The sequence below is a fragment of the Zonotrichia albicollis genome, chromosome 3 (genome assembly GCF_047830755.1).
Source record: "Zonotrichia albicollis isolate bZonAlb1 chromosome 3, bZonAlb1.hap1, whole genome shotgun sequence".
NCBI classification, from domain to species: domain Eukaryota; kingdom Metazoa; phylum Chordata; class Aves; order Passeriformes; family Passerellidae; genus Zonotrichia; species Zonotrichia albicollis.
In genome coordinates this window covers 35701139-35721939 of record NC_133821.1, presented here as the reverse complement: position 1 = coordinate 35721939, position 20801 = coordinate 35701139, and the positions used below count along the sequence as shown (strand labels likewise).

The window sequence follows — 20801 nt, the reverse complement described above, 5'->3', positions numbered from 1 at the left end:
CAAGTCCCTGTAGGCACAGACACACACAGGTGGCACTGAGACACCGGCACTCCCGGCGCGTCCCGCAGAGCCACTTCCCCAGGCGCGCTGTGCCCTCTCCAGAGGCCCACGCTGCCGCTAGGGCCGCATAATTTTTCCCCGCACTTTTGTCTTTAGCCGTCCGGAGCGCCGTCAAGTCCCAAAAAAAGCCCGTTTTCCTTCCCAAAAAGCTGTGTGCTCCAGGTGAGGCTCGAACTCACAACCTCGGCATTGCTCGGCTTTGTACTGCTGTATAAGTACCGCGCGCTAACCGATTGCGCCACTGGAGCCCTGACACTAACCCGTCCCGAACGGTTTATCAAGGGCTCGCCCGGCCCCGGCGGGGGAAGTGCGGCGCACTCCCGCCTGCACCCCGCGCTGAGCGGCGGCCCGAGGCCGCGCCGGCTCCGTGCCCGGGCCGCGCTACCCCGTTAGCGGCGCGGGGAAGGCATGACGGCGCTGGAGGACGCCGCACCGCTCGGGGAAGGCGGCGCCCGCGAGCAAGGGAGAGAGGCGAGAGGCGAGCGGCGGCGGGGCCCGGACAAAGCCCTCCCGGCCCGGCCTCCACTCTTGGCGGACGGGCAGTGGCCGTGGCGGTGCCGGCAGAGCCCGGCCCCCTCCGCCGCCGGGCGGGGCGGGGCGGCCGTGGCCGGTGACGGGCGGCAGCGCCTTGGCCTGAGCCGTCCTCAGTTCCGTTTTCCGGGGACGAAGCCCGGCCCCGAGTCGTTCGGGATCGAGCCTCCTGATGGCCCTCGATAAAGGCTCGGGCCGCTGGGGCAGCGGATTTCAGACTCTCGCTCAAGGGCTGCCGTGGGGCCATGATGCACCCTCGGTCGTGCTCAGGACCAGGCCGCAGCAAAAAGTGACCAGTTACTGTCGGGGAACTAAATGTTGATATCTGTAGCATCGCCGCTGTGTGTGACACGAGGGGTGCCTGGCACTCTCAAAACAATTGTTCAACACCACGTGTGCATTGTTAAAGTATACCTCCAACATGGATTTATTCTGCAGTCAGATCTGTCCTACCTTACGTAGCAAAAAGATGGTAAACATAATCATCAGCAGCAGAAATTTAAACCCAAGTGTGACTCCACTACCTCTCTTTCCCCATGATCCCCGTGGTAAATAACCCAAAACTTTTTGAACAGAGAGGACGTGCTCCTCGCTTGCCGAGGAAGTTTGTCTCCTATAAGTGTTATTACTGTGGGCATTACCTAAAATACATTTCAGTGGTAATCACCATTGACAGGTGAAGCAGCGTGCAAATGCTGTATGTGATCCTTGATGAAGGTGTCCGGCTTGGAGAAGAGAACTGGCCGTTCATTTCTGGAGAGAAATTTTTCATCATTTAGGTATACCTATGGCATACCAGAAAACGGCAGCAGCCTTCATTACCCTTAACGTCATTATGGTAACAAAACAGTCTATATCTCACAAAGATTGCTGGGGGGGGGGGGAAGGTAGTATGGAGAATGTCGTTTAAAAAGTATATAGCCCAGTGTCAATATTTACCTTGTATTTTTTTGTTAACATATTTTTCTCGCTGGACACAAGCTTGTAAATTTAAATCTTCAATGGGTTTGGTGATTGAGGAAGGTAGAAAATGAGAGTAAGTGTTGTCCAAAATGCAACTTTTTCCAGTAACCCTTTTTTCCTGTACCCTCAGTGCAATAAATGAATGGAGCAGTTTTGTGTTTCAGTACTCTTGCACTTCTCTGGCAACAAAAGATTACCCATCAAGTCCTTACCTTTGCATAAAAGGAAAGGAGAACAGAAACCCCAGGTGCTGGAACAGGCTTTGATGGACGTGAAGAGCATTGTGAAACTATCAAGAGACTAGCAAGTAAAATCTAGGCCCCAATCAGTTCTTGAGGTGTGTGAGCTGGACATATTTACATGGATGCCACAGAGACTGTAACACTGGTTCGTTTCTGTGCCTCTCCAATACCCTTCACAGAAATAGTTTTATAGCCTTTCATGCCATGCAGTTATCTGCATTTCTTAGCCCCACTGTTATATGCATGAAGTGGCAATTAATTTCATTTTTCAAAGCCTACTGATTTTCAGAAGGTTTCAGAAAATTCTACCTTGTGAAAATAGCCTCAGCCTTATACTAATGGTGAATTTTTTAAGTGAACTTTGTTTCCTCCCTGAGTAGGTTTAACTGTCAGGTTTTCATACCTCATAACAGCCACAAAATGAATTTATGAGCCTGCAACTGAGAAAGTTTTCTCTGCAGGTAATACTGCCTTGTATTCTGTCTCGTGGGGAAAAGCAGAGACTAAGGATTAGAGCAGTGGCTGTGGACAAGAGCCCTGCAGTTAAAACTGGTACTTTAATATCATGATGAACAGGGATTGGCTCAATCAATGCCAGGATCTGTGTTTTTTCCTGCTGTGACTCTGGAGATTCTCTTGGCTTTCATGTCCAACAAATGGAGTCCTGCTCTGCAATACAAGATACTAACGATGGGGCAAAGCTTTACAAAACCACGGTCATTAACTAGTGTCTGCACTTCTCCAGTCCTTCCAGTCTGGGTCATAATCCCTTAAGTGAAAGTGCATTTTAAATAAAAGCTCTCTTTCCTTCACAGCTAAGAACAGAACCACCAGCAGCCTGCAGAACAAAAAGTACCAAAATGTACCTGTCTGTAAGTTAAAAACCAAGCCTTATGTGTTTGCTGTGTGGTGGTGTCTCACCACAGCCAGACACTGCTAGAAATTTCATGTGCTACATAAGTGATGTGGTGGTGGTGTTTTGCAGTAGAACGAAATAATAACTACTTTGGGCTTATTTCAGAGGAAATTATGGCTAGTCCCATTGTGATTGTATCAATACAGTGGAACTGTAATCCACATGGGGATCTTTTTATTTCAAAATGAACGGATTTTTTCCTGTTCCATAAATTACATAATGAGTTTAAACTGAACTACAAAGTGATAGAGACAAAGGTAAAACAGAGTCACTCTTACAAATACTTGATGAAAGCACAGTGTTAGTTCAAAGTCACACTCCGGTGCTTTCTTCTGGTGGAAGATTACAACAGTACCAGTTAAAGAACTCCCAGTTTTGTACTGCTCATCATGATGAGTTTTTGGGCCTGTAGCTGCACTGCTCATAGTGCAAGCCATGGAGAATGTGCCACTCACTTTTAACCAGATCATTTTATCACCTTATACCCATAAACATCCACTAAGCACAGTGTAGATAAAAGTGGAAGACTGAGATACGTAAAGAGCAAAGTGCTAAGATATTGTAATATCTTGGGATTTTTTGTTTACCCACTCATCTCCTGTGTTTGGAGTCTGTTTATAGATTTATTTATTTAAAAAATTGGGGGTGGCAGGGAACAGAGCAAGCAGTTCTATAGCAACTGTGTACATCTTGAACAGCAACTTGTGAGGGAATAGAGACTAATAAAGACCTGGAAAGTCTGTTTCTTCTCAAGTTTCTTTTTTGCCAGTGTCCTGGTTTGAGAGGAAGTGAGTTTTTTGGGATGCTGTGGTCAAACCAATAGGTGCTCAGATTTGAATATTGGCACCTGGTGTGGCCACTGAGGACATGGATATGCCTCTGAGAACACAGGGGGTTAAAAGCAGAGCGCTCCCGGGAAAACTCTCTCTTTGGTTCTGGTACAGCCAGGTGAGGTAGGCCTGGGCCCTGAGGATGGAAGGGTGGAGAAGCACCAAGAGACATCGGGCAGCCACTCCCCCTCCAGGAGAGAGAGAGAGCTGGTGCTGGTGCCACCTTGAATTTGATAGCACGGCCAGCGAGAGGGAGTGGGGTGAGAAGGTGCCCGGCAGGGCAGCGTGGGAGTTCTGGACAGGCAGAGCCTGAGATTTTTAACCCTTTTCTTAGATGATAGAAACCTTATGGATGCTGATCCTGCTAAAGCTGAATGAGAAGAGAGATAGAAATGAGATAAGAGGAAATGGGCCATGAGAGATGTAGAGAAGACTCTTAGGTGGGAGGAGGTGATGGAGTGCCTTTGGCTGGACTTTTCTTGTATAGCTGTAGACAGAACCATTTTTCCTGTGACATAGAGACTGCATTTAGGGGGATGCAATGACTTGGAGCCAAGACAGTGCAGTGATGTTATGTGAAGGAGTGTGTGAACAGAGGCAATGGATGAGGAGGATGGTGGTGCCCTCGATCTTCAGTGGAGGAGGAGATCTCTGTTCTTGAGACCCCTCGGCCCCAGGGAGTGAAATCTGGGGGGGACAAATGTCCTAAAAGTGAGAGACAGTGCTCTTTTCAGAACTGGGAAAAGCACCCTTAAAAAGGAGAACTCTAGAAGCAGCTCTGGTCCATGTTCAGTGGTGAGAGCACTGGACATGGAAGGAAGTGGTCACAATGGCAATGATCTCCAGGCAGTGCCATGTGTGACGGGAAACACATGAAGTCTCAACTGTGTTTCCAGGGAAAGCCTATGGTACAAGAGGGACTCCTCACTCCTTGATGAACTGAGAATTGATTATCTGAAGGATCGTGATGGATGAGAGTTGGTGATCTGAGGGCTGGATGTATTGGAAATTTGGTGAGGGGAGGAGGAATCTTTTTGGAAAGTTTGAATTCTGTGTGTTTCTTTTTACATATAGTTGTAAGTTAATAAAGTTTTCTTTATCCTTAAGTTGGAGCCTGCTTTGCTCTATTCCTAGTCACAGCTCACAGCAGACACCAGGGAGAATGGATTTTCATAGGGGCACTGGCATTGTGCCAGCGTCAAACCATGACAGCCTGACAATTTGATGCACTTTCCCAAAGGGCATCACAGAATCAGGGTCAGCTCTTCACAAGCCCTGCTATAACATTGGCAGAGCAGATCAAATTATGATGAGCATTTATGGACAGCTACTCTTGGTCTTAAAAATGCAGGAGACATCTGTGTTTTGGCTACTTGACAAAAGACGATCCCAGTATTTTCAAATAAATACACATACCACAAACATTCAGCTGTAGAATGTTGAAGGGAGGTTTCTGTATAAGACATCAAAGGAGTGAATGCCCCAGCCTCACTGACTTTTTCTGACTGTTATAAGGCTATTTTTGTAATGTTCACACTCCAGTTGATGCAATAAAGAGAATTAAGAAACCCTCTGTAGACAAAACCCAGTGTCCAGTAAAAATATATATTTTAAAAACACTAGTCAATTATTAGCCAAGCTGCTGGAGCATTAGTGCTCCCTATGAAGTAACCTTTGGCTGATGGACCTGTCCCTTTTGACACTGAAGCCTGAAGACACCTCTCCTAGCAGCCAATCCCCTGAGCACTGGGGCTGGAATCACAGGCAGACTGCTCACGGAGAAAGCACTCTGCAAATTCTGATATCTCAGGCAAAAGTTTCATAGGTGGTGGGCCATGGAGCTTCTTGTGAATATAAGAAAATGGATAGAAGAAAACAAAGCTGCCTTTTTGCCACCTGTTTGCAATAAGCTTATGTAAGTAAATGAAGATTTTTTTTTTAAAACAAGTTATTATACATACAAATATTCCTAGCTATATGAGGAAGCTGCAACAATGCATCCATGGTAAAGATTAATGAGGAACCATAATTCCTCTGAGGCTGCAGCCAGAGTGCTGTGCCAAAGAATAGAAAGTGAGTGAAATCTGATTTGCAATAACTCAGCAGGATCTGCAAAGATCAACCTGAATACAAGATACTTGTCTCAACTCAAAGTCACTTGTAGGCAGGGAGATTGAGTTAAAAGAATTTGTGTCAGGCTCTGTGACAACAAACTCCCAGAAACTGGAGGAGATGGCATCACATCCAAAACCAAATTACAACCTGGTTTGTTGTAAAGCTGGTGAGAATCATTCCAACGTCACAGAGGAGCCAAAGCTGCAGGAGCAATCAAAATCAGAAGGCTATATTGCTGGAAAACAAGGAAAAAGGAAGGGCAGAGGTACCAGAGGATCAGATTTCCAGGGCATTTCCAGATCTGTCAAGGCAGGAGGGTAGGGAGCCTGAAGGGGTGGTTTACAGCCATTTATTTACAGTATTCTGAATGAGACAGCCAGTATAAGGAAAAAAGTGTGGGCATTATGCAGTTGTATGGGCACCATGCATATGTTCTGTGTCAAAGCTTGTGAACAAATTCCAATGTAAATTATCCAATGTGTCTCAAAATATTAACGAGGATTTCTTTGTCAGTGAAGCTGAGGGGAATATACTTTGTTTAACACTCTGTATGCAGAAAGCTTTCACTAGGAAGTATTCTCTCTAAGGAGTGACATAGACCCAGGTTTTATAAAGAAATGAAAAAGCATTTTCTTTCTATAACTTTAATTAAAAAGAAAACTTCCTTTACAATTTTAGTCATTAAAAAAAAATGCCTCTTGCCCTTCCCTTAAGTGCTATCTCTAATGAAAAGCTGAATGGGCAGTAATGTATCAGTGACATTAATTTCCATTCACAGGGACAAGGGTTACTTTTCAAAGCAATGGTTACAAGAAAAAAGAAAAGGTAAAGAGTGCATAATTACTGCCATGTCTGTGTAGTTCTACAGCTGTGCATAGAACTGAAAAATTCTGAAACTTTAATCACTGCAAGTGTTCCCATTTCTTTCATTTTCAAAATGGATTTTAGGAACCATTTTATGAAGTATATTCATTTCTGAAGCCTACCAATGATAATGGGAAAATTTTAGTATTTTATTTATATGGAATATTCACATGTTTCTTTCCTTATCAGCACAATGAATCTTCTTTGTGCTTACTACACTGTTCTGTATTGCTTACTAGTAGTTCTGTAAATCTGGAATGTGGCATCTATCGTAGACCTTTGCCCATAAACATTTTAAGAAGCTACAGTGAAACAAGAAACATTTCTTGTGATAAAAATTGCATAGTTTAAAACAATATCCATTTTTCCTACATGGCTTTAGCCTGTGTAGAAGGAGAGTAAAACCAGGTACTGCATGGGTTCTGAGTCTACCATCACCTGCACCTGGTGCTACCGAAATGTTTTCAGGATTTTCCAAAAGGTTTTAGGTGATTTTTCAAGAAGCAGCTAATAGATTTTCAACTTTTTTTCAAAGGCTTGATCCTTCATGTGCTATAAGGCAATCTTCTCACTGCCCTACTGCCTCATGGAAGGCAACCACCTCAAAATTTAAGTAACTTACTTTGTTTCAATGAAGAAGACTTAGCAGTTTAAACTAGGTCTTACCGCAAATCAGTAGGGCTTTTGGTATCTAAAGTTATTACAGCTTTCAGGCTTTTATTGCATTATGTTCCATACATTTGAGAGGATCACAATTTTTAAATACCTCTTTGGGATTGCAACATACAACCTCAATTCCTGAACTACTCCCTATTTAGAGTTTTAGCAAAGTAAAGAAAATGATACATCTAATTAAATTGCAGCTCTGACATTGTATTTTAATGACACTATCTTGTAAGTTTAAATGCTTTTTAACCTCAACAATGAGCAATTAGTGCAAAATCAAACCCCTTGACACAGCTGATTTTCACAGATACTTCTAAAGCTCTTCTGAGTTCAGAATATGATGCTTATCTTTCAAAAGGACTACTAAGTATGGTCATGGACCATCTGATTCTTTGCAACCTTACCACGTTTTTAAAGGGTTACCTGCTGGTACCATTTTCTTTATGGGGATGAGAACAGAAATGTTAGAGTATGGAAAACATAATACTCCATTAATTAGGCCCTTATTCTAACAATAGTATAGTCAAGTAATTTTCACATTCCTTGAAACCTTTACAATACTTCTACCTGAATTTTAGCAGTCTTAACTGAAACCTTTCTTTGTTATATTTCATAACAATAAATAATTGTTAGATATAACAATATTTAAAGCAACTGTATTAACCAGATAACTTTATTTAACAAATAAATAATACTCAGTGGGCTCACTGAGTTCCTGCTCATATTTCATAGCTGGAATCTTTTAATGGTGTCAGTATACATTTGTTAATCATTGAATGATTAACCCATAGCTCAGGTAAATCTATGGGAAAATTAATCATAAATTTGCCAAATTAAGAAGTCAAGCAGTAATTAGCAGTATTTTCACTTTTACTTAGTGAACTAACAACAAAACAATGTTTATAAAAAAAACTAACCCATCTTAACAGCAGACTACAAGATACACACAGATTGCCTTTCTCTTATTTTATTCTTCAGGGTTAGTTTTCATTTATTTCATTAATTATTATCTGTATTGCTGCTGTTTCAGTCATCCTGCCCTTCTTTAGTAGAAGTGTTCATTAATGCAGAAGCATTTCAGTGTGCTGTTGAAAAGGAATATTAAGTCTGCATGGTACCAACAATTTGGATTTCAGTTCCTTATTTTATGATACAGATATGAAGCCCAGTGCTGTCACATATACAGCTTCCTATAGAGAAAACAGTCAATTCTAATTCTTTAGTTTTATTTGACCAACTAATTTGTCACTGTTACTGGTTAACTGCTTTACTAGTCCCCACTGTGTTGGTCATTATCATTTACACATTCTTCACAGAAAAAGTGATAACGCCAGCAGATTGAATATGCGTGTGCCACCGCTCAGAACAGCCTCTCTCAATTAAGCCTTACAAGGTGCTGACACAGGGACACGTTGTTATTGTTTGCTGTGTTTCAGGGGACTGTGGCCCTGCTGGTTCCCTGTTGCTCCCCAGAACCTCTTCATTGCAAAGCAGAGGTTAATACACCTCAGTTCGCTTGTCCAACAGCAGACAAACAAATTCTGATTCACAGCTAACAGGCCTGATTTTGAGGGGTTTGTTTAGCAAAGGAAAACCTGCTACCTTACCTTTATATTAGTGTGAATGGACTGATAGGTAATTGGGGTGATAGCCATTCCTTGTGATAGCTGAGAGGAATGCTGACTGGGGCTCTTAAGAGGGGCAGAGTTAAGAAATTACCTGGAATCTCCTTTTCTGAAATAGCCACAACCACAATGAAACCATTGCAATGTTATTCCAGCTTAGCAAAACCATTTTAAGCAGAACAGAAATTAACTGGCAATTCTTACCATCAGTACTGCTAGTAATTCTACCAATGTGGGTGAGGGGGGGAAAGTATGTTTTTACCTTTATTAACTTTTAAGAGTTTTACCTTTACATAATCAGCTCAGGTTGAAAAACCTCTTTTCTAGTTCCTGTCTCTTAGGTAACATTCTTTATCTTTTCAATTCAAAGCTCTTTTCAAGCTGGCAGCTATTGTTGTCCCCTTTTCATAGCTGGAGGCATAGAAACTCCAGGAGGGAGGTAGTTGGCCTCAGGTCACCCAACAGGACAGTGCCAGAGCAGAGAGGTGCATCCAAGGTCTATGAGTTCTTGTACTGGCTGTTGCTTTCCACTCAACATTGTTTCATTTACTCATTGTCCTAAAAAGAATTAAAATTAATAAATGAAATAAATAACATCATGGACAGAAGTAGCGTCAAAATGTCACTTTCTCTTCTAGGCATCGCTATCAGTTAAATGTGATGTTTGTTGGAGGGCCAAATGAAAGGAAGGATTATCATATCGAAGAAGGAGAAGAGGTAACCTATAGGTTGTTTACATTATTCAGATTTAATTTATCTATAATGATTAAATGCAGCTACTTTTGAAGCTATAGATTAGCTATGCCAGGCTCAGTGATGTATTTATTAGATCTACTCATAGATTTAAACAGAATCATTCACCAGAACCATACATACATCATCTGTGCATTTTGTTTGAAACAAGCACATGAGTTCAGATCTGTTTTGCTGTAATTAATTTCCAACAGGAAACTAGAGAAAGTGTTTTTACACATCCAAGTGACTCATTTCAACCTTTTGGAACAGAACTTTAGGAAGGTAATGGTATTTTTAAAACACTATGTTATTGCAGAAGATTGGTCTGTATTTGAAAAGTGACTTTGGTATTCAAAAATCAAAAATATTTTAATTCACTAGAAATTTCTCTTTTTGTGGACTTTGTGAGAATCATCAGCTTTTCAGCTTTCATTTGAGTTTGTAAAGAATAGGGTCTTTAAATATTTTTCACATCATTCCCCTGTGCTCAAAGCCATTCCACTGGTGTAGCCATTGCACCAAATGCAGCATGGAGGAAGAAAGAGTAGAAACATAACAAATTTGTAACAATTTTCACCTTCTTTGTTTACTGCCTTTTTCTTGGAATTGCTTGCTCTGTCTGGGGGCTTCACCACCACTGGCTCTGAAAGAATCCTAAGGGAAAGTGATTACTAGAGACCTGGAAGTAAGGGTATCAGGATAGAGACAATTTTCCTTGCTTCCCAGTGGAATAATTTAACTTCATGTCATTCCAATGACATTTGGCAACCTAATTTTAAGTATCTTTGGAAACTCAAGCCTAAGCATCTACATAGTTTAAGGCAGAAGTGGGCCAAGGACCTGTAAATCCTTTTGAAAAGAAAGAAAAATTCCTTTATTTATCATTGAATCATTTCTCCCCAAACCCACCCCAGCATTTCACAAGAGCCTTCGCTGATTTCCTGTTCTAACTGTGCTGTGCAGGTGATGTAGTCCTTGCAGACACACAGCTCTGGAAGAGGAGGTGCTGAGTTTTCCCTGGGTGACTCCCTCCTGTGCTGGATTGTCACTGCCATCTCCCAGCCCACCTGTGGCTGTGGGCACAGGCACATCCATCACATGCCAGGTTACCAACACTGTGTCCCTTCTCATGGGCTGTGCAGGGAGAGCTCTGGCAGCACCTGGGATCAGCCATCACACTTCTTGGGATTCCTTAAAAACAAAGTTAGGCTGATTTAATGTAACTTTTTTTTTTCATGTGGCAAGTTGTTCTTGTATTTGTAAATAACATGGCCTACCCTTTTATAAACTCTTTATATGACTTCTCAACAATATAAAAAGTTAGCCATATCTGTAAAGGTGTAATTTTTAATTTACTGTTGCATAGTGATGTTGTTGTTAACTCAAGTGGAAACAAGGTTTTTTAGGTATCAGTACATGCTCATTTACATAGTAAGCTTCCCCCAATTACTCAAAAAACAAAAATGGAAACATAACAACCCTATAAAATCAGAAACTTGGCAATGCACAGATCGGAAGCATTATCAGTTATGTACCAGTTTAACATATGGGCCAATTTTGTTCAGTTTTATAAAAGTACATTATAGTTATTCATTGCGTTTTACCATAGCTTTTTATCAGACACATTTACATCTTCCCATGATCTAACTTAGAACCATGTTTCTCATTAGAGAAGAATTGTGAGGTAGAGAGTATCCTAGTAAAAGGGCATATTCCTAAATTAGATTTGGGATTAAAAAAAAAAAAAAACAACATTCAGAGCCATGTTCAGCTCATTATTTTGTCAGAAAAAGGGTAATTTATAGTTCGGGGTGATAATTTGAAGGCAGACTGTATAGACATACTGTCAGCAGGCCAAATCACGAATGTGAAAACCCACAAATTCTTCAGGCAAATTTAGCTAATGCTGTTCTGCTGTTAGTATTCCCATAGCAAAGAAGGGTTGGTTTGGAGAGAAAGTTAAATTTAGGATTGTTTATATCTGTCCACTCACTATCTCATGCCTGTTATCACACAGTTTATGGAGTGTCCTGTGGCAGAACTTGTGCTTGAAAGCCTGCAGTTCACAGCAGCAAAGGGTTGGCACGCAGAGATAAGGGCTGAGGAGCATCCTCCTCCTCCCGAGCTGCTCTCTGCTGGTGCCATTAACGTGCAGGTGTATCAGGAAGATTAGGTCTGACTGGCTAATTAGGAGGAAAAAAACCCAGAGGCTTGATTTGAAGTCTCTTCAAAGCCTTTTAGAATTGTCTCCTGAACCCATTTAGGCTAAAATGACAGCTAGTCTAGCACAATTTCTTTCCTCCTCTCAACAAGCAGGCATTTCCTAAATAACCCTTATATTTTGTTCCCTCTTAGTTTTTTCTATAGCTCTTCACTGCCTTCTTAAACTTCTGTGCACTATTTCATTACCACCATTCTGCACAAAAAGAGTCTCATACCTGAGACTGTGTTCCATGGGACAGGTTTTTTAAAGAGAAATATGAAGCTGTAACTTAGAAGAGTTAAACCATTCGCAGTCTTCAGCTGGAATTTACCAGGAAGTAATAATCCTTCTTATTTTTAAGTTCCCTTTTGCTCCCTTCTCCATCAGAACAGAGGTAGAGTCAGCAAACATCTACTCAGACATTCTCTGCCTCTAAATCAGACTCATTCAAAATAAAATGCTTTGGGAAATGCATCTTCTGTTGGAACATGGCAAAAAAAGTGCTGTGAGGATGGACCTATACATATGATACTGACAGAACTTTCTAGGAAGGGTTTGTGCTACGTAATGAGTTCTGAAGGTTTCAAAAGAATCATTATTCTGATGTGCCTCATTTGTCAAGACAGTTTTGTGTTCCATGGACTAGTAACTACAATTCTTGTGCAGTGAACTTGCTGAGGCCACTGAAAGTTTCTGTGGCAGGCCTGATGTGATCACAGAATCACTAAGGATGGAAAACGCTGCCAAGATCATTGAGTCCAACCTTTGACTGAAACCACCAGGGTCTAGATGACCATGGCACTGTGTATCATGTCCAGTTGTTTCTGAACACCTCCAGGAATGATGACTCCACCACCTCCCTGGGCAGCCATTTCAATGCCTGACAACCCTACCCATGAAGAAATTCTTTCTGCTGTCCAACTCAAGCCTCCTTTGGCACAGCTTGAGGCTGTGTCCTCTTGTGCTCAACCCCTCAGAGCTGTGGGGCAGCAGGTACTAGGGAACAGTCCTCAACATATCTTTGTCTTGGATTTTTCATCATACATAGAATTTGTGACAAGAAGAGTTTCAGTGTTAACATAGCCTACAGGCTTCATGGTGTATTTACTGCATTTTTACTTACTTGTAAAGCCTGAGGGTAGGAAAAAAAAAACAAACCTTCTTCCAAAGAAGTAAGTGAAAACTCAAGAGGACCATATATTTTGGAGAAAGTTAATGACAGATAAACCCCACAATCATATCAAATCCTAGCTCTAGTACAAGAATTCAGAATTTATTTACTGCAATGTGTGGGCTGCTTTGGGGAAAAGTGAAATATGCTAACAGCTAAATCTAGGATTACAAAAGTAGTTAGGCTGCTATCTCTTTACCACCTCAGTCCACCATTTACACACAGTGAATTTCAACTGACCTTGATTTTGCTAACTTTGATTTCTTAACACTTTACATTCTGATGTTGAGTCTATGTAAAATAGTGCAGTTCCTTGCAGAGAAATTCAAATCAGCTTTTCATCTACCACCTGCAACACATTTGCATTGACACAAACCCCACTTGGATTTAGAAGTTCCACTCCTCCCTGTGCTGTATTTTACCCTAAGTTTCTGCTCTCAGCATCTAGGTTGTTTCCTATGGATAGAGCCACCTAATTATTGGCACGGCCCCATGGACCAAAGCCCGCATACTGCAGTCCTAAAGAGAACTCTCAGAGAGGGAGTTCCCCCTCCTTTGATCATTTTGGTGAATCTCTTCAGCTTCCTCTAGCACATTTACATGGTCTGACTGAGATACAACTTCATGCTTTGAAACATGATACAGGTTTGAGGTCACATCTGCCACATCTCATCTGAGTTTTGATTTCTCTTTCTCTCCCTCTCCCACAGACACCACAAGCAAGACTTGGCTCCAGTTTCTGACAGATTATCTGCCTAAATGCAGCCTGACCCCTTCTAGTGTATACTGCTATCCAGTCAGCATGCTTTTGAGAAACTCTCCCCCTCAGATCAATTTGTCCTTGGCATTTTACAAGGACAGTGGATGTCTGAAAACAAGGGGAAAGTGGGGCTCAGTGAGCATTCCCATAGGTTGTTTTGTGGTGCTTATATTCAAATAAATCTGAGAACCTGAATCACAGCAAAGCAAGAGAAACATTTTTGCTTCTTTACATTTAAAAAACCCCACATTTATCTGGAAAAGACTCTTAGAATATTTTAATAAGAAACAAAGCTCCTGTTAAAATGTAGTAAGAATGATCATCCTTTTCCATCAGGAGATTGTGTCTTCAGAAATGGTTTTGCTGTGTAAGATTGTTGGTATGAGTTTTGGCTAGTATTCAGATCTCACAGATGACACGTAAATGAGCAGAGGGAAGTAAAAAAAAACAAACCACACCAAAAGCCCTCAACATATTTTTCTCTACCTTCCTCATCTGTTTGTCTTGTAGACTTCTGATGGCTGAAAAACCCTTGTGATGAGAAAGGGAGAAAAGTGTTTTTCTGTATCCAAATAGATCAGTCACCACTGAAGTCTGGAGAGCACCCAGGCTCTACTCCCACATCAGAATTTGATTTGCTCTGCAAATTAATTTAATGCTTAGCCATATGACAAGCAATACAAGCCAGGATGTACCAAGCCAGAGCCTTATCCCAGAAGTGGCTGAGCAATCCCAAATTCCATTTTTAGATGCAGGCAGAACTGAAAGTATCTTGCTACTTTAGAGGTCTGTGAGTAAGCTGTCAGTTATCAAAGCCCTCATGGAGCTCCGAGTTCCTGTGTCTAGGCAGAGTTTGATATCAAAGGTGGATCCAAATTAAATTACATTCACTGCTGTACATGAAATAAAATAGACTTGCGGGGTTTTTATTTAGTCAATACAAACCAATTACAGATCCTGTCTTCTTCCACTGCTAGATGCTTCTTTGTTTACTCTGCTAGGATACACATACCGGGATGAAGGAGCAATTCTCACCACACTAATATAGTGAGGATGTTAGTGCTTCTTTTAAGGTAGTATCCACTTGTTCTACTACCCTGTTGAAATTTCTGTCAAGACAAGCATCTTCAGCAATGCTTCCACTGATGGCAAGAGTGAATTCCTACCTCTGTGCATCTCCCCTTCTTGCCTCCAGAAATGCCAGCATACTTTATTCTATGAGTATTCATAATTGAATGGAATATCCCTGTACAGAATTGAGAGTGATTCAGCACAGGCCACTCTACCTTCCCCTGCAGGCATAATGCTATCAGGTTTGAAGCATGATCAAAAAGGGTGAGGCAGACTAAGGAAGGAGGATGTATTTCTCCTACAGCAAAGAAAATTTAAGGGAAATTAAATTAATTAAAAAAAAACCCTCTCAGTCTTAAAGTGTTTTCATTTGAATTTCGTAGGTATATCTGCAGTTTTAATGACCATATTGAGTAATGTTATGAAATAATGTTATGCTTGGGGCAAAGAAGCACTCCTAGGTGCTTCATAATTTCTAGAGGTAAGATGAGCATTAATAAAGGAGGTGTTTTTAGTGTAATCATAATGAGAAGATACCACATAATAAGCAGAAAACTAAACAAAATGCTGAAGTCTGGAAAAAAAGAAGAAGAAAGGAGGAAGATACAATAATAAATAAATAAGCACATTTAGTAACAAAGGATAAAAATAATGGTGAACAACCTTTGTTTCTTCCTTGAGACACATTTTTCACCCAGAAAGAGACAAAATTCATGCCCAATTGTGAGCTATTATGCAGTAGCAATATACAAATCCAGGCTTTTCTACAAGAAGAGATATATTAATTTCATAACATAACAAGAGGCCTTGCCATTAATAACATGTTGATAGAGCAGAAATATTGCACATTTCCTCAGTGTTTAGTATTGCTGGGGAGAATGGATACTAGATCATTGCAGTAAGAACAGTACAGCTGGGAAAGCTCATATTTTCAAGTGGTATGAACTCTATTGGTTTACTATCCTATAGATGTATATATTTGTGTACATGCATATATATACACACCTGAATCTTCTAACTTTTTGATTTTTTTTTTTTATTTCCAAGAGAGAGTTAAGAAAACATTAGATTTGCCCAAAAGGCAAAAGTCAGTCAGCATTTAGAAAAAAGTTTCCAAGAAAAAGACAGTGTTGCCAATCTGGCCTCTGAAATGGGCGTGGACTGTAACTCACTGAGATATTAAATAGCTGACAGTTTCCTTGATAAAAAGTTCAGGTTATATTATAAGCAAAGCAGTATATTCACTAATTGCTGCCACTTGTCTTAATCACAGTTACATCAGATGATTTATGGATGACTGAAGCACTCAGGCAATTTAAAAGAAAAAAGTTTTAAAGAACAGACCATAATTTTCAGTGAAAGGTACTATTTAAATTCAGTCAGAAAAACACTTTCATTGACAATGTGTAGCCCACGTCATTCCTCCTCTCCCACTGCAAAACAGTTCTTTTAATTCATAACTTACTGTTTATAATCTTTCCTTATGGCTGTGATGCTTCGCCTCTGAACTGGATAGCTGACATCCACTCTCAGGTTTGTCATTTCCAGTAAGGTTTCTCATCTGCATGATTCATGTCAGAACCAGGTTAAACTCTACCTCTGCTGTCCTTTTCCTCCTCTACACGTCCTGTGCATGTGTTCAGTAATAGCTGCCCCAGTAGCTGCAGGGGAAATAACACTCCAAAGCTCAAGATTTCCAAAACGATACTTTAGGTTTTGGTATTATCAGCACCATAGGACCCACAGCTGGTGGGACAATCCATCTAGATCATACAGTCTTAGATGAATTTCCTGTGAACTGAAGGAGAGGCTGTTTCCCCACTGAGATCACTCCCTGTCGTGCAGGGAGCAGCTGGCCCTGCCCAGTGGAAGGAGACCTGCTGAGGAATTGGGTGCTGCCCTTTGGAAATGCCAAGGAAAGCCAGAGCGAAGGAACACAGGGGAATGAACTGCAGTGAGGATCAGTAGCCTGGCACTGTGGCCTTCTAGACAAGAGTTATAATTTATCTGTAGTGATGTCCCTGGCACAAGGTGAACTTTTCACTCATGTAAAAGCTCTCAGCATGAGCTTTTTTCCAGTGTATCTTCGGTTCTCCCTATTGTTTTGTTCACTTGGCAGCATACTTACTCTTCCTCGTGTTCACAGAGGTGTTTCTTCAGTTCCAGGGGGCATGTATTAATGTTTAAAAACCCTTTCAGAAATAATACTGGTTAAAAAATTGATTAAACTTTTCTAATGTTGGAAAGAGTTTAGTTCAGGGGCTTTCTTTCTCCAGTGGTTTCTTCTTTCCCCTATTTATTTTTCATTTTGATGAAATTGTAGTGACTTGCTATAAATAAGGGATTTTTTCAATTATAGTTCTAACTTTGAATCATGTTTCAGACTACTTCAGCTGCACTAGCACTCTGGTTTCTAGATGTGGTAAAGTGAACATGGAAGGCATGACAAAAGTGACTTCTGGAAATATTACTGCTCTGCACTATATAAAAATGAGGAGGAATATGCCCATTATTTAAGGTCAAAGATACAGATCTGCTTACAGATGATAACCCAAGTTCTGTCATGAAACATGAGGAGCCGAGCACCTCAGAGCCCCCACAAAGCAGAACTGGGTTTGGTCTGCAAACAGCCATGGAAAGGTCACCAAAGACAGAATTTTGGGTACATTGGTTCTGTCCTTATACACCCTTAGAATGTAACCCTTTTACATACACACAGTGGGAAGAGCAGCAGCTGTTGCTGGATTTCAGGGTATCCACAAAAGGTTTAGCCTCAAAAGTAAAGCAGAACAGCTTCCAAACAGGCAATTTTTCCCAAATGAGAAAGCACCATTAAAAAATTGAAAAAGTACACCAAAAAAAACCTGGATGTGCATATTTGGAGCTTATTTGGAGAATTGGCTTATAATTTGATTGATTAAAAACTCTGCTACATCTGAAATTAAGCTTTCTATATTGTGTAATTAATGGATGCCTGAACTGAATGTTGAGCCCTCCAAAAAAGTAATTCCATGGATAAAACCAGGACAGTGGAATTCCACCAGGTCCAGAGAATAGCTCTATATGCAGTTACAGACCTCTTGGATAGATTGTTAATTCTTAGTAAGATAATAGAAATAATACATATTCTGTAACTTTTTTGAAATCAACAGATTTTAGAAGCCAGTTTTTGTTAGAAAAAATCTGCAAATACTTGCAACTGCAAATTGAATGTATTTATACATGTATTCTTTGTATAGAGAATATAAAGTACAGAATGTTTTGGAGTAACTGCTTTAATGCTATATTATTATTTCTTCAGCTTTTTTACCAGGTTCAAGGAGATATGTGTTTGAAGATAATTGAAAATGGGAAACACAAAGACATTGTCATCCGAGAAGGGGAGGTAAAACAGGATTGTTGTTCTGTTGTAGTTGTACATAAGTATGTTAAATGAACATTTTATGTGTTATTTAGAATCAATTTATCCCTGTTGTGCAAGAGACAGCATCAGAATTTATTAAAAAAACAAACAAACAAAAGCTTGAATGTTGTATAGAAAACTTTAGGTAAATAATAGGAAACTACAATAAACTGTGTTCAACATTTGACTGTTTCAATAACAGATAAAAATTCCTCTGAACAACTGGGGCATCTATTCAGATAGTCATAGAACATACTGAGAGAAGTTCTTATTCCCCTGCATTGCATGGGATCTGCCATGTGCATTCAGCTGGATCAGTCCTTTATTTACACCTTACCAGGTACACACACTCACCCACCCACCCACACCATTAAGCAAACTGCCTAAACTGAGGAATTGAAATGATTCATACATTTTCAGCCTTCTTTAGGCCTCACAGCTCGCCTTTCCAACCATCACAGTAGGACAGCTTTAAAAGAGCAGTTTACAAATCAAATGTATCCAGTTTTTCCTTGTAGTATTACACTTGCTAAAGCATGGATTGCAGTGCTTTTACCGAGAGCATGAATAGACAGTGGCTGTTACTGCCACTTAGATGTACTACAACTGCCACTCATGGTTCTTGACACAAGCTTGGACTGCACTCAAGTCTCGGAAAGGATTATTAGGTCTAGTGGAGACAGCCTTTAAAATGGAAGGTGTGTTAAACCCAAGAGCTTAATTCCATTGAAAGCATTACAACTTTTTTCAGTAACAAAACAGAACCACGTTTTCCAACTACGAGGTTCTGGTATTACACTTCAGGTGCACACCCAGTTGAGATCTCAGCATGTCAGAGAAGTGCTAATGAAAAGGAGCGCACAATACTTGGTGGAAGGACTGACACTAGTACTGCTGAGACACCCTCATTAGCTCTGTTTTGTAGACAGAGAAACTCTAATGACTGCCCAGCCTTAGCAAAAACCTCTGTACTGCTGCAGAACATAGGCTTACCAGCTAGCTGCTAGGAAAGGGTTTATTCTCAAGCTTCAGAAATAGACTTCTCTTAACCACATGTTGCCTATTCACTTTGTCACTTGCATGACTAAATAGCCCCTCATATTTGTTAATTTTGGAGAGAGTAGCACTCCTCATCATGCAATCAAAGGTGCTCACTGTGTTGGGAGGATACATGTGGCTGATTAGTTTAGACATTTTGTTGAGCAGACAAAAAATCTGCTTTTTTATTTCCATTTCAATTACTCAGAAATTGCACTAAGTTTATAAATTTCAGATGAGCAACTGATTAGATTTTCATTTCAATTTTGTCTAGCAATGATGATCAAACCAGGAGTAGAGAACTTGGCTGCCATCAAGGCAGTGCTGATTGCAGTCACTGTGTCATCATTCACAGAGAGAGCAAGAAACAGTGTTGGCAGGGCTGTGGGTACCACAGGGTGCAGCTGCAAAGGAGCAACACGGGATCAGCAAAAAGGGGAGAAGCAGGGAAAGGAACAGAAGACTTTGCAGGTTGAGGGGCAGAAAAAGGACAATGCAAAAAACAAAGACACTTCCTGACACTGATGCTTTCTGATTTCTCTTAACAGATGTTCCTGCTACCTGCCAGGATACCTCATTCTCCTCAGAGATACAAAAACACTGTGGGTCTTGTGATTGAGAGGGAAAGATTAAAAACAGAAATGGATGGGCTAAGGTGAAGTATAAACTATTGACTAATCTGTTAGAATTCATAATATAAAATAATTTCTCATATCAATACAATGATGTGTTTTAATTTCCTGATAATTTATCTGATTCACCCTAGCAATTTTGTACTAATTCTGTTCACACATCTATTTATCTATACATGCATAAACAGAGATCTCATTTAGCATTTGCTTTAGTTAAACAAGGACCATATTGAAATTTCTGAAATACATGCTGTGGTTATAGAAATCTACTTATGTACTACATACTGCTATTGCTTTAAGTTTTAAAAAATATCTCAGAGCTCTCTTACAACCCAAATGAAAAAGATTTTTTATCAGTTCAGGCAAGCAGAATATTAATTCCTTTGCAAGCACTGAAAGTAAAAAGATGAAGAGCAGCTTTCTTGTCAAGTGTGTGGGAAGCTAAAAACAAAAGTCAATTTTCTCACCACCAGTCCCTCTACATTATACACACCTCTGCCTAGGTTTTATTGCCTTTTGAGAAGAACATCTTCATGTAAGTGAGTGGTTTGATTTGTATTCTAGAAGGATCAAGACTAAGCTTTGTCTTGTGTCCATACAGAACTCACAAGTCTAAAAGGGAAAGTCACAACAGCATAGCATTAGAAAAATCTAGAAAAGCTGTCTTGGTATTTACCAGAGATCACCAACCAAGCAGAATTTATAACTGTCCATATAATCCATACAGATTTAAAACTGCAGTGATATCTGTAAAGTGCTGTTCCTGTCCTTTTACCTACAATTTTGATTGTTGCATGAGTAATGTCACAGCAGGAAGACTGCAAGTATGCAGAGCTAGAAAGATACACTTTTTCATTCAAAAAAAAAAAAAAAGGCTACAGAAAGAAACTAAGAAAGGGACCATTCCAGAAAAACCCACAATTAAACCCACAAACTAAATTCCAAGCTAAAAACAAGTCCAGTTCATTTAAAGTAT

At 40.4% G+C, this 20801-nt stretch overlaps 1 protein-coding gene and 1 non-coding gene across 2 annotated transcripts in view; one reads left to right on the top strand and one right to left on the bottom strand.

Moving 5' to 3' along the window:
• Nucleotides 1–214: 214 nt before the first annotated feature.
• Nucleotides 215–308, bottom strand: TRNAI-UAU (transfer RNA isoleucine (anticodon UAU)). The gene is made up of 2 exons: nucleotides 271–308; nucleotides 215–250 (listed from the first exon to the last, which is right to left on the bottom strand). It is a non-coding gene; the product is annotated as a tRNA-Ile (tRNA).
• A 4922-nt stretch (nucleotides 309–5230) lies between these two features.
• Nucleotides 5231–20801, top strand: part of HAAO (3-hydroxyanthranilate 3,4-dioxygenase) — a 35288-nt gene continuing 19717 nt past the window's right edge. The window contains exons 1-4 of the mRNA XM_005483076.2: nucleotides 5231–5457; nucleotides 9451–9529; nucleotides 18054–18137; nucleotides 19742–19848. Coding sequence (XP_005483133.1) covers nucleotides 5378–5457; nucleotides 9451–9529; nucleotides 18054–18137; nucleotides 19742–19848 — 350 coding nt within the window. The 5' untranslated portion in view covers nucleotides 5231–5377. The remainder of the gene's footprint in view (nucleotides 5458–9450; nucleotides 9530–18053; nucleotides 18138–19741; nucleotides 19849–20801) is intronic.